The sequence below is a fragment of the Microtus pennsylvanicus genome, chromosome 9, assembly GCF_037038515.1.
Source record: "Microtus pennsylvanicus isolate mMicPen1 chromosome 9, mMicPen1.hap1, whole genome shotgun sequence".
Taxonomy (NCBI): Eukaryota; Metazoa; Chordata; class Mammalia; order Rodentia; family Cricetidae; genus Microtus; species Microtus pennsylvanicus.
This window is the reverse complement of record NC_134587.1, coordinates 4,114,365-4,129,266: the sequence shown is the minus strand read 5'-3', so window position 1 is coordinate 4,129,266 and position 14,902 is coordinate 4,114,365. Positions and strand designations below refer to the sequence as shown.

At 37.7% G+C, this 14,902-nt stretch overlaps 1 protein-coding gene across 7 annotated transcripts in view; it reads right to left on the bottom strand.

The window, feature by feature from the left end:
• The window catches only part of Pde1a (phosphodiesterase 1A), a 230,855-nt gene that overhangs the window by 160,881 nt on the left and 55,072 nt on the right, over positions 1-14,902 (bottom strand). Inside the window, exon 1 of one of the 7 annotated variants that reach the window (XM_075984752.1) lies at positions 4,433-4,888. The exons of 5 other annotated variants lie outside the window; for them this stretch is intronic. In XM_075984752.1, the coding sequence (XP_075840867.1) occupies positions 4,433-4,485 (53 nt within the window). In that variant the 5' untranslated portion in view covers positions 4,486-4,888. Of the gene's footprint in view, positions 1-4,432; positions 4,889-14,902 lie in introns of those variants that run through there. One more of the 7 variants, XM_075984755.1, reaches the window with a different exon arrangement.

Below are 14,902 nucleotides of genomic sequence, written 5' to 3'. Positions count from 1 at the left end.
ATACACTTACAAATTTATAATTATATAATGTTTACATTAATTTCATTATATGATTCACACAGAGCCATATCTATAAGAAACCTTATTGAATAAAAGGATATTTTATGCGTTTTACCACTCCATCAATTGACATTAATACTTTGTTCTATGTAACCTCCTATACTCTGATGAGCTCGTACTACAATGTACTTTTCTCAAAATTACATATTTCTTGTGTAAGGAAGGTGCTCAAAAGAGATTTCAATTTAATGACACCAAATACTTAAGTATTTATGGAATAAAAAGAGCCGGTAATGCATCACAATTGCTTTAAATTTCCAAGGGAGTTTTATGCTTTACACTACTTGTTCAGGTTATTTTTAGTTGTACCACAAGCTCTGCAGGAAATGTACCTACCTGAAAAATAAGAATAACTGAGCTTCATCTGGACACCTAGAAAGAACACTACTGTAATCCAGTGCCCCTCCCTTATTAATGCATAAAAATCTAAAAGACTGGGTCATCTTTACATCTGGGCTTTGGTAATGTTTTTATACGCTGAGCTAAAGCAGGGGAATAAACAATGCTTGTACCCAAAAGATTTTTGCTGTTAAATATATGGTAGATACTTCAAATAAATACATGACTTATTTTATAATATTGCTATAAACCCCAAAACTTTCCCAACAGACCCACAAACAAAAGCAAGATCTTTTTATAGATTTTCTCATTCCATCGTACTGCATTCGACATTTCTATGTGAACAGAACATGTCTGCCAAAAACACACTCAGAATTCCGCTGTTAACCGATACCAGTAAAAATAAAACTTCTGAAAGCACATAAAGAGAAGAAACAGCGTGTTCTACAGGATGGGAGTCTGGGAAGACCTCAAACGATTTTCATTAGTCCTTGGCCCTGGTATCATTGCCCTTCGGTGTCTCAGATCCCAGATGAACAGGGCAGTTCTCATTGCTGGGGCTGACGAGCAACCGTTTGTGTGGTTTGATTTCATTTGTGACTTTCTTAATGGTACTTCCAATGGAAAATCCCCAGAAAAATAACTTGCCCATTTTTGAACTCTGAAAGAGGGTCAAAGGTTGTTGCTTCCAAACAACACAAACCTATAAGAATCTTCCCAGTTCTCATTGTTCACTTCTAGGAACTACAAAGGGAAAAATTTGACTGCAATAAAATGGGGGTGGAGTGAAATGTATAAAATGAACGGGGAGGTGATCTCACTGCAAAAAGCTCATGCTTAAACTCCATGGCAATGACTTTCAAAGAAGAAATAGTTCTCTGGCTGAAGCTCCTTAGGGGAAACAGTTTTCTTAGTATCAGAGACTAAAGCTGATTCATCACATGGCATAGAGAAAGCTTACAAAATAGTATGAATTTGATAATATGGGAATGCTTTCAGCAATTACTTTGTTGAAGTTACGCAGTGGTCTTTTATGTGATTGTGTTAAATTCTGTAATATTAAAATATAGATTTATGACTCTCAATAAAGTGATAAATGAGGAAGGGATAAAAGTGTCAGGTATCAGACGCCAGAAAAAAACGGAGTCTGTGATGTTTATCTGCGTTATTTCTCTAGAACAAAAGAGCTACCCTTTCTCTGCATAAGGTTGGGTTATAAGGGCACTGCCAGAACCACGACGTGTGTTCAAGGAGCAACATTTACTAATACTCGGGCCTGAGCAGTGCTGTTGGTCCCACAGATACACACACTGCTCATGAACAAGATAATATAAACGTCCGCTTTGATCATGAAAGGAGTTTTGCTTTTGCTCTGCTCCTCACATGGCATGGACATGCGTGTAAGTGTGTAAACTCATTCCAAAGAAGTCCTTTATAAAGACGATTTGATAGCTTTGCTATGTGAAATTCTTTGAGAATTCTCTTTGTATGAAACCTGTACATTCTTAGAAACAGGATCTAAATTATGTCATCTTCTTCTTAATCCAGCCATAGGACGTCAGTATGCACCTACATTACTCCAAAACCTACCTATTTTTCCACTTAATGAACTGTTTTTAGTTTCTTAAATTTATGGTAATTATGCTGATGCAAAATTGACTTTCATTCAGCTTCAAAATAAATTTAAAAGCATTTTTCTATTTTCTCCTTAAGATGAATTAAATGCCATAATAATTTGTCCCTAATACCTGCCCTTCCCAGTTACTATTTCCTCCTGTAAGATACTGCCACTTGAGGGCCTTGCTCACTTAGGCATATACAAGGTCATGTCTCTCGAGAACTCAAAGTCTGCCAGAGAAGTTCAGGAGAGCTGAGTTAGAGCCATGAGTTTTACAGGAGAAACTATTCTACATAAAGAAATATGGAATTTCAGACTAAACGTCCCAAACCTTGCCTGTCTTGCTAAAACTTTAAATGAGTTATTCATAAGTAGCTAAGGTATTATGCTCACAAAAGTTTATGTGGTCTCAGGAGCACATCTGAAACAGATTTTCTTATCAAGTATACTGATAACCAGAGGCAAATCCCTTGAGAGGTGGAGAAACAGGAAGAAAGGTCTGGAGGAGATTGCTAAAAAGAAAAGTCAGGTCTGAAAACAGATATTCCAATGAGAGACTGGATAGCTGGAGGATGGCCAAGGGGACAAGGTACCAAGAGACGGTGCATGAGAGAAGGGCAAAGCAGCAAAGACTGGAGTTTGTCCTGATTGCCAGCTTGCCCAAAACTGCAACAACTATCAGGGAGGAAGTGAGTACCCAACTGCACTTTCTCTGAGGATTATGGCTAATTATATGAACTCTTTAAGATAAGCTCCCATCTCTCATCTCCACCACGTGTGGTGGAAGCAATCAATCAGTAAGTCTCATCCTGCATCTGACCTTGACCCATTTCCTATACTTGCTTTAAACAGCTGCCTGGGTGAAAGTATGGCCTCTTCATGGCAATCAGGGGGATTCATTCAGATCACCATGAACACCAAGCAAGTATCTAAATTCACCATGTTTTGTACTAATTATTGGGCAAACCCAATCTTACCTTTCACAAAAAGCTGGTTCTCTGTATCTAAATAATGTAAGTATAGGGAAGATGATGTCCCTTATTAAGAGTGCTGGAGCATAGAACTTAAGAGGAGTGAAGAGGATTTGGCATAAACCCATCTGCTTCCATCTCCAAATACACGGACAAGATGGCCAGGTGGGTCAGCCTCTGTCCAACACACCTCTCCTTCTCTATGACAAGCAGACCCCTCTTTGAGCAGTTCCTGGAACAACCATGAACATGCAAGAAAAATAGAGATTAATTGTGTAGGGTTGGAAGCCCCCTGAGGTGAATACCCATTAGGATGATAATTTTGGGTTTTTGCATAGTTATAGCAGTTGTTTACAATATTTACAGCCGCACGCTTAAGTAGATGTCACTTATGCTTAGGTCCTTATGCGTGGATTTGAGTATAATTTGCTTTCGAAATGTTCTAAATAGATTTATATTAGAACTGTGTTAAGTATTACCAAGGTTTAATATTTCTATTAATGAAACTGCAATAATATTTACTTAGTGTATAAAATGACCACATTTTATGTAATTCCCCTCTTTAAGATCCACCCACATTCAGTATGATGCAATAACAGGACTCTGCTCCATAGATTTCTGTTATTCTGAATTTAACCCTAAGATCAAGAACCAGTGGCTACCACTTGAGATTAACACCTAGTATCGCTACCTTTTACTATTTTTACATGCCTACAGTATTTTGGGGGAAGATAATAGAAAGTTGATATTTAACTCCTTTGTTTTAAGTAAGTTCCAATTTACTTAAAAATTATTCATTTTCAATACTAAATTCTCAAGTACACAACAAATAATTAAACAATCAAGCTTAAAAAGTTAGAAATCAATGACCCCCATGGAGAAAGAGCATTTCCCCTCACATACACCAAAAAAACCACATTATCGGAGTCCATCCTTCTACGTCCGTAATTTTCTGGTCAATCCTACAGCCCTACTCTTTGCCTTATTCCTTCCCTGACTGCTCACCTAATATTCCCAGCTCAGATTTATCTCAGAGAACATTACTTCAGGAAGATGCAGCATTTGTAGCACAGAAACCCTGCCCTCGAGTGTGAGCAGCGCAGAGAACCGAGCGCAGTATTTTTCAGTCAGAAGAGTGTGCAGCAGCACCCAGGCGTGGGGCGAGATCACAAAAGGTTTCCAAAGTTTTCCCAGTGCTGTGCCACTCATGTGCCTGAATAGCTAAGATGTTTTTGAAACTTATTTAGAGGAACTGATAAGGGCTCTGTCCCGAGCTTCAGCAAAGAGAAAATAAAAGGGTTTCTTCAGTTTGCACGAAGTTAAACATGGAGCTTTCTGTGTGGCTCTGCTGTAGTTTAAAGACACATTCCTCGGATGGAAAATGAGGGAGAGAAACCAGCGTGGCTGACAGCCCCAGAGACACCTGGGATGCAGCAAGACTTACCTAAAGATGGGTCTTTGGAGATGTTTCTTCCTGATTGTGACATACTCATCCATTTAAAGATGAAGTTTTAACTTCTTCCTGGAAAGCAGTCCAGAAAAATCCAGGGCGGGAATGTGGAGGCTTATCCTGAGCTATTGTGCTGCAAGGAGCCCAGAGGGGAAAAGTAGTTTCCTCTTTCTCTTTTTGGGTGCTGGGAGAAAACTTCCCTGTTCTCTGCCAGCCGGGCAGTGTGTCCATAGAGGCCACATAAGACAGGCACGTTGGGGCACTCCCCCACAGGGCAGGGTGTGCAAAACCCACCAAGAGTCACGTTGGTACAGGCGGGAGAAACACACAGGACCCTCGGAAACAGGACAAAACAAACAGAAATCTTCCTACCCCAAGCGACACCCAGGTAGGAGCTCCCCCTAAGTTATTGCAGCCATGAGAGCTCTCCTTCCACATGCCGGTCAAGCCGGCAAGGCTAAGTCCCTCCCTGTCTTTAAAACAGCCTGTTCTGAGGCTCAACTTTTTTTCTTCAAAATAAAAGTTGTCCAGCTGGCTGAGCAGTCCCAAGTGAGTGCCCCCTGCAAGTCAGTCCTGTTAGAATAAGAACTGTATATGAATCACTGGAGAGAAGGATGGGCTGGAGTTGCACAGCTGGCTTCGCTTCAAGAGATTATCATTATTTTACAGTCTTGCTTTAATTCACCCTGGATGAAGTGTGGGGACGACTCATCTTTTGGGGCAAGAATAACCTAATAACCTACACTCAGCCGAGACTGGAGATGCCATTCCAGCTGATAGAAGTCCCAGTGTGCTGGCCAGAGTCCAGAAGCTAACAAAACAAGCATTGCTCAAGCCTGTTAGGGAAAATGTACCCCGATGCCTCTGCACTCAACTAGGAAAACTCTGAAACTGGTACTACCAAAATGAAAACAAAACACAAACACATACAAGTACACACAGATAAATAAATGCTGGATAAATAAGTAAATAAACCCAAACAGTCTGGGTATATAAGATCGTATAGCATGTCAAATTTTAATTCTATAACAATAAAAGGGAAGCCAAGCAATGCAAAAGAGAACTGTGAGCAAATCTGTGAACATAAGAGAGTGCGAATCCTAGTTTTTCAAGGTAAGTTATTTCGAACACTTTCCTGAATTGTTATTTAAGCTCCTGATGGACCAGGGCAGAATCCTTAAATTACAGGCCAGAGGTTACGTATGTAATTAGATAAGCCATCTCGGGGCAGGATTAAAACAGTATAAAAATGCGTACCATAAAGGGCAAAGTGAGGAGCAGACATGTCTTTGATTGAATGATCCATAAAAAGCCACATCAAAAGACTCAAAGGTAGAGAACTGTCTGTAGTCATGTGTAGACAGTTAAGATACAAAAGACTACCTTTTTCTTTTCTTCACCAAAGGGACAGAAGAATTATAAGAACCACTGATTTTATCCAGAAGTTCTAAACCATACCAGGAAGTGCAAATCAGGCTGAGAAAGCATTGAACCAAAAGTAATAAATGTGTACAAGTTCAGCTTTGGTCTTGCAGTGTCTGGACTCCCATTTCAATGCTTGTAAAATGAAGCTTTAAGAGTAAATGAATTATGTAGCCCCTTTTGAGGTTGTATGCTTAATTTTCTTCTTGCAAATAAACCGTCATAGGAATTATGATGCCTATGTAAGTTCTACATAAAAAGATAATTTGATATTACGTAGCATATGAATGTAAATATATTTATAGAGAGACATCTTAATTAATGTGTCCATCATTAGTAACAACAGATGATCACGAACTCACATGACTTTTTACACAGCAATAAGCTAGGTAGGAGGCCAGGCCAACAAACCAACCCAGCAGCAGACCTGTCCAACACACGTGTGTTCTATTATAACCGTGTGTGTTGGCTTCCATTATCATATAGAAAAGTACCAAAACAATTATATATTTCATGGCGTTCTGTCTTTCTTGTAATGGTTTACATCTACTACTATTAATATGATGCAAAGATTCCACAAAAGAAATAATCTAAGAAAATAAACAAACAAAAACTTCAAGACCTAATTCCATCTACCTTTCCAAAGAAAAGTGTTGCATGAATCTTGTGAGTTTGCTCAGCAGTTGAGAGCACTTACTGCTCTGCTAGGGACCTGAGTTTGTTTATCGGTATCCACACCACTGGAATTCCAGTTCCTGGGAACCTAATGCCCTAGCATGACCTCCTTGAGCACATACATGTCTGCACCCATGCAATGCCTGCATGCCCCCCACAAATACAAATAGAAAAGGAACCCTTTAAAATAATATGAGATAATATTTTTCATGACCATAAAAACTCTCAACACAATACCAATTAACATTTACTCATGTTCCTGCCAAACCAATATATTGTTTATTTCAAACTCAAGACTCCATTATCCACTGAAGAACTTAAAGGTTGTTTAAACTTACCACAGGAAAGACATTACAATTTCCCTTGTGCTCAATTTGTATTCTTTTTCCATTTAAGTGATTAAAGGAGACAGGAGAGATTCACATTTATGTTAAGCACAATATTTAAGCCCATCTTCATCCAAAATTACAATGAGAATGTGTCTATAAGCTAAAACATTCTCTTAAAATAAAGGAAAAATAATTTTTGTTTATACAGTTTTCAAGTGTGTGTGTTTATACACATTCATGGCAAAGAACTTGTATGGAAGTCAGAAAACATTTTACAGTAACTGCTTCTCTCTACCCACCAGTGTGTGTCCTGAGGCTTGAACTCAGGTCCTCAAGGGTAGCTAGCAAGCATCTCTACCAGCTAAATCATCTCATTGGTCCCAAAGGATACTTTCTTTTTTTTTTTTTACAAATGTTTTCATTTATTTTCTTAAAGGACATTTAAATTCAATTTGTGGAAGAGAAGTTGTCTTTTCTAGCATTCAGCCTTAATGTAACATTTCATGAGATGAGAAGAGAAGTTATCACCTTTAGGTAAATTACAAAAATATACCACTTTATGAACACAACCATCTACACCAAATACTAAAAGCCATGGAGCAAATAACCAGGCCAAATCTCTTACAATATAGACTAAGTATAATTTATTGAGATTTTTATTAGGACTGAGGTCAGAAATAAAGTTTGTTTTTACTAATGTTGTAAAGTAAATGCAGCCTGTTTGACCTAATATTTTCATTGATTTATTTAATATTTTTTATTTTTTTAAAAAAGTAAACTATCTTTTTTCGTTATACATACCCAGTCCAGGTTCCCACTCTCTCCCTTCCTTCTATCCCCTTCATCTATCTCCCCACCCACCCCTATCGAATTCTCAGAGAGGGTAATGCACTTTACTCTGGGGAAGGTCCAAGTCCCTCCCTACTATATCTAGGATGACCAAGGTATTCATCCAAAGAGAATATGTTCCAAAAAGCCAGTACAATAAGTAGAAATAAATCCTAGTGCCACTGCCAGTGGCCCCTCAGTCTGCCCCAGCCATGCAACTGTCAACACATTCAGATTGACTAGTTTGATCCTATGCTTGTTCCTTCCCAGTACAGCTGGAGTTGGTGATCTCCTATTAGCTCAGGTAAACAGTTTCAGTGGATGAACCCATCATGGTCTTGACCTCTTTGCTCATATTCTCACTCCTCCCACTCTTCAGCTGGACTTTGGGAGCTCAGTCCAGTGCTCCGATGCAGGTCTCTGTCTCTGTTTCCATTAGCTGCTGTGAAAGTTCTATGGTGATATTTAAAATATTCATCAGTCTGATTACAGGGCAAGGCCAGTTCAGACACCCTCTCTTCTACTGCTTAGAGTCTTTGCTGGGGTCATCCTTGTGGATTTCTGGGAATTTCTCTAGAACTAAGTTTCTTGCTAGCCCCATAATGGCTCCCTCAATCAAGATATCTCTTTCCTCGCTCTCATCTCTGTCCTTCACTCAGCTGAAACATCAAAATATCTTTCTTAACTAACTCATTGTATGTAGTCAATCACATGGCTCCACCCCTGTGATGTTTCGAGCCAAAAGCACCCTGAGAGAATCATGGTGCTTTCTTTTAATCACCAAGAAAATCAGGTAAGCAGTTTGTTCTCTGCCTATGATGCTGAAGTCCCAGACAAGCAATGTTAGGAAGACCACATGATACTCTGTTTCCCAGGCAATGAGAAATAAACTTGTCTAATTGGCTAATTGGCTAATGATCATCATATGTGTGTCTGTAAGCCTCTAAAAATAGACTCATATCGATTTCTTGTAATGTTTCAAGGCATTTTCTAACACACAGTGTGCTTCCATTTGTCGTCATGCTTCTTCAGTGTTTGTACTGAGTACCAAGTATTACGAGATCTTGGTCCAGGCTGTGCTACTATAACAGAAGGCCTGAGACTAGGTAAGGTGGATAAATCAGAAATATATTTTCTCACAGTTCTAGAAGGTAAGCGGTGTCAGATCACATTGCCTCCTCCTGGTGATGAGAGAGAGTTCTTGCTGCAGCCTCAGGGGACAGAAGTCAAGCTAACCAAACACTGCCCCAGTACTTCCTTTGAAGGAACCTTGATGGCATTAAGGAGGAAGAGATCTCATGTTAATCACCTCTCGGAGACCTCTTTGAGGCTCTGCTGACCACACCTAAGTTTCAGAGAAAGCACAGTCAAGGCATGAGGATATTAAAATTGACAATACATTTGAGAATGACTTTACCTGTGGTTCTCAGTTTTACTGAAGATGTTATTTACTTAGGGAGAGCAGATTTTACCTGAAAACCAGTTTTAACAGACCCTCATCACGTGTAGATCAGACCTAAGGTTTAAATGTGTCTGACTCTGTACAGTCTTGAGTGAATGAGTGAGGAAGGCCAGGTGTGGCAAGGAAAGCTCTTCTTCCCCAGGTGACTAAATCCAGAGTCTGTTATGTCCATCAGAGAGTAAAAGAACAGGAGAGAGTCAGCTAACATTTGATTGACTCCAATTAGCACTCCCCCAAGTTCTGATGGCCCACAGTGCCAACAGGCAAAGGACTTCCTTAGAAGAGCGTGGCATTCCCAGAAAACATCAACAAGGACAAAGGACATCATTTAAAATAGATCCGCACAGTCAAACACCACTCAGTATGGCATCAGCCACACATAAATCTATGGTCTAAGGAAATAAGTCTTGTACACTGGGTAGTTCAAGGAACATCACACAAAGGAGCCTCCTCGTTGTAAAAATTCCCTTTGAGTGAGAGAATTTCAACAGAGAAGGCTAAACAGTGTCTTGAAGAATGAATGAGTAGCCCCCAAGCAGGCTTAAGGGAAAAGGGGGAAAGTTTTATCAGGGCCTAGGCACCAAGCAACAGTGTGTAATTGGGAACGCAAGTGATTCTGAGAGTTTCAGGACATTTCCGCCATCACGCCGGAAACGGGAAAGCATGCGAGTCAGAGGCTGCGTCACTCCCTGAACAAGCCCAAAGTATTCTTATTTGCCGTTCTTCAGTCAGTGGAAAATTCTTCAGAAGTTGCTGCCTGGTACTGCCATGTAGATCCCCTAGCTGTGAAGTTCCTCACTCCGTCATCAACTCAGCTTCAGTATTGAGTCATCATTGCCAGCTTCACTCCACATTTTAAGCTTGGTTTCTAAAGAACTCTAAATTCAGTTAATGTTGCTATTTTTTTTTAAACTTCAAGTTTGCCTTGCATTTCCAGTAATTCCTGTAAGTCTGTGCGGAACTCTCACCAAGAATAAACCAGTGTCGATAAATGGAAAGTTCCCGCATGCTAACCTATTGGCTTCTCCAGGCCCTAAGAATTACACAGCCTTAGAGATGGTCATGACTCACACAAGCTTTGAATAAAGGCAGCCACTGATTTTCTTCACTTGGAGGGGAGAGGCATGGGAATCAAACCGAGGGATTAGCTCATGCTAGGCAAGCACATGGCTTCTGAGCTCCACTCCTAGCACTTGACTGTCTGTGGAATGGTCTATGTAAACCCCTGAATGTATAGTAGAAGGGCACCACCCTCACTATCTTTCTAAAGCAAAAATGAGTTACTAACAGGAAAAGGCAACATAGACCACAGTGTTTGTAGCCTTACATCATTTTCTGCCTCACAAAAACCTTCCTTTTCCCTTTAGATTTTTCATTCCCCTGAACTAAATATTTTCTCCACTCCAAATCCATGTGCCAATCCATCCTTGTCAAACTTATCTTCCGAATTATCATCTTATTTTTATAACAGTTCATCACCATGACTAATTGGTCCCTAGCATGTCATAGTTAACAAAACAAATTTGTACATTTCGTTTTATCAAGCTCAACTAAAATTCCAGTCTCAACTTTAATTGTTCAATGTCATTTCCCAAGCCCAACACTCAACACGTTGGCAAGTGTATTATTTGATATATGACCCAATACTAGAGTAGAACACAAGTAATCAATCTTTAAAACTCTGCATTTTTGAAATTATGAATATTATGAGCACAATACCATGTGACACTAGAAAACATTTATCTTTCATTATCTGCCACATTATTTGTAGAAGACAAATCGTCCTTGTCAGACAATTACCATGCCAAGTTCTACACACCACACACACTCTTTCAAGTATTTCTACATAGTATGCTTTAAAAGTGACATTTTCAAACTGTCATTAAAACACCCAAAGTCTAAACTGCTGTCATATTACAGTCATAGGGTATGATTCTGTTATCTGCTGTCAATATCTTTCTCTTTATTACCATTTTATAATGTCTTTCTACAATAATATTCATTTTTAATAGTGGCTTTAAAATAAAGCACTTTATTGGCCATGTCATTAAAACTATAAATCTTGGGGTTGAAGCAGAATGGCAATGCAGACTTAATTTCAAAGACAGATATTATATATTTTCAATAAATTACAGAAAATTTCGCTTTGTGACTTTATTCCTAAAAAAACAACACATTTTTCTCATCATTCTTTAAAAAGCCATATTTCACATATAGTGATATTTGGGGAAATAAATGAACTACACATAAAATATCAGGTATACCTTCAGTAATTCCAAATAATTTGATTTTTCTAATTTGTCTGTTCTCCAGTGCTATTTGTCTAAAAATACCCTGCCTAAACATTAGCAATACTGGCCCTGCTTCAGTCTTCTCCCCACCCAAAGAAATGTTCTTGGGCACCAGATGGTAGGTTTATTCTCATACATATAAATGTCCCCTTACACAAAATCATTTCAGATAGAAAAAAAGTCTTCTGAACAGGGACTTAAGAGACATCATTCTTTATATGATAAAGGGAAATAACATATATCTTATACCTTTGGCAAAATTTAAGGTATTACTATGAACTATTATATGTGTATATGTATACATATATTCATATATACATGCACAAATATAAATGGAAGATTTTATTTACAGAAAGATGGCAACATATCAAAAGCTTACATAAACCAGGTTAAAGAGCTTCCATATTGAAATATACGATAATTTGAACAGCATAAATGAGACAAATGTAATTATTTCCTCTGAATAAAATAAAAACCTATGAAACAGTGTGGATATAGAGAAATGATGAACACATTGAGAAGAAATCTCTTTATTATAAGAAAACAACAGTTAACAATGGAACAAGAAAGTCAGAAAAGTACATGAGTTTGCAAAGAGCAGGTGGGAATGATGCAGATACAATAATTTATCTTTACAGTTTCAGGGTATCTTTCTACAAGGTGCTAATAGAAGTTTGTAAAAATGAAAATATTGCTATTATGACAGCATAATATATGCCTTCATTTTTGATATTTAAAAATAAATTAGCTCAATATATATATATATGTATGTATATATATATATATATATATATATATATATATATATATATATATATATATATATATATTTCCTGTGCCCGGAAAAATATCATAAAAATATTTTATGTTGCAAAACTGTTTAATCAAAAATATATAAATAGTTTGGAGAATTATTTCATATCTAAAGACAGTAAAGAGTCCAACAAATACATGAAATGTAGCTCTTTAGATTTGATCCTGAACTCAGAATGGAACAGTGAAACAGGATGCTGAAGATATTCAATTGTATTTGAAATCAAAGACTTTAAAAAACAAGTGAACATACATAATTCAACATTATCTTGAAATTCCATTCAAGATAATGAATTTTTTACAGCAAAGTTTCGTAGTTTCACATTTCAGAAATGAGATTAGAAACCTTGTGAGATTAATCCCTGTGGATTACAAAAAGAACCAACCAAGCAATACGAAACAATTGGTCTTGACATTTTGAATATTAAGTTCAACAAAAATTCCCCTTTACTGGGCGCTTCTCTGAAGAGAAATGCCTTCGCACTCTCAACTCACATGAGATTTGATTTTTTTTTCTCGAGCACATATAGTTGTTTTGTTCTACATTTATATATTCATCTATTTCTTTGATAATTGCTAAAATAAAACCCCTTAAAAGTAGAATTCACGTTTTCTTAAAATCTTTCTATCTCCAGATGCCCTCAAAATGTTCAAGCTTAGGCTGGCAAGATAATTTCATGGGTAAAGGCACTTTACGAGAAGCCTGCTGACCTGAGAAATGAACCAGTACCATAGGTTTTCCTCTAATATCCAGAGGCAAACCAAGGTACACATTGATGTTCACATACACACACACACACACACACACAAATAAATGTATTATAATTTTTAAATGAGGACCAGAATACTCTCTTTCACATGCATGCTTCATAAATCATATATCTAGCAATTTCTTCCCATCCACTTTTTTTACTGCTTGCTAAACATGTTCCAGATTTCAGCCATATTTGATTATAATCACTGTGTTATCCTTTCAGGAATTCAGAAGTTTCTAATTTCTTGTGCTGTTTCAGGATATTCTTTTATACTATGTAGAAATATGTCACTGTGTTTGACTTAATAAAAAGCTAAATAGTCAATAGCTAGGCTGGAAATACAAGTGTTACTTCTGGATAAAGAGAGCTCTAGGAAGAAGAAAGGGGGAATTGCCAGCCAGATGCAGAGCGAGCAAGACATGAAGGAAGAGAGGTAAAAGCTACAAGTCACATGGCAACATATAACAATATAAATTGGTTAATTTAAATTATAAGAGCTAGCAGAACAATCCTAAGCTATAGACTGAACTTTTAAAATTAATAATGTCTCTATGTCATCTTTTTTGTGAACAACCTTCCAAAGAAATATCCATCTACACGTGGCACACAACGTGAGGCAGTGGATTATAAAAGGGACTAAATTAACCCAGGCTATGTACTGTAGAGATGTCTTGGCTTCAGAATGGAAGATGGGAAATGTGCTACATCAGGGAAAAAGTTATACTTTTGTTTCTCCAGAAAACAAAAGGCTGTGGATTCATTCAAGGTTGATGGAGATCAGATTTGATCTGGAGAGACCCCCCCCCCCAGAAAAAAATCCAGGCTATGAACATCAAAAAATAAACCTAAAAAACTTATAAGACAGGCAATGTGAATTTTACCTGCTCAAACATTAAAAGAAAAAAATGTCTTTGGATGATTTGTGTACAATGTGCAGTCCCTACTTATGTTGGTATAGATATTTATGTTACCTATGAAAGTTCATGTATTTTCAAAGCAAGGGGACCAGACATCAATCAAAACAAGTGGCCCAGGTGATATGGCCTCTCTTTCACAATGCCTAGGCTGCAGTTTTCTCCGAGTTCTACATCCAAAACAGCTTCAAGGCTGCTGGGTAAGATGGTCCAGCATCACAGACTACCTCAGAAAGACTTCAGATAAGCTCTACATTTTCCCATCCCATGGAGACTAGGCAACAGCTAGCTCTCCCAGGACTTGACATCATCCTAATTTTCTCAGGGTCACCTAAAAATTTCATTGCCCCTAAACAATATGAAACAGTCCAGCAAACACGATACCCACATTCTTAAGAGGTAGGGTAGATGGGTTTTGGTCATTCAGTGGGTTATGGATGTTTGTCATCATGTAGGGGGATTGGTTACAAATTGTTATTGGCCATAGTAAGAAAGAAAGCAAAAAAAAGAGATTAGATCAGGGGTCTCTTTCTGAAGGGAAAGGGGAGGATTTAGTATAGAATTGATGGGCTAAAAGAGTAGATTGCTGAGTCTACTTTTGAACAAGAACTAGTTTCAAATATTTTACATTGGTATTGATCTTTGTATATTGATACAAATAAGTTTATTTTAGTTATGCTGTATATATGTTTCTATTCTTGTTTAAGATATGGTACTTATACTGCTCATTTAAAATGTAATGTAAAGTTTTAGCCCTTGAAAACTGTTTAAAATAATAAAGAAATACAGGCTAATTGTAGTTAGATTTTTTTATTTTTATTTTATTTTTTTGCTGTTTTGGCTCTTTGAGAAACCTGACATCCCCAAACAAATTGCATGGAGGTTTTATTCTTTGTTATAAATGCCTAGCATTAGTTCGGCTTATTTCTAGCCAGTTTTTCTTAAATTATTCCATCTACCTTTTGTCTCTAGATT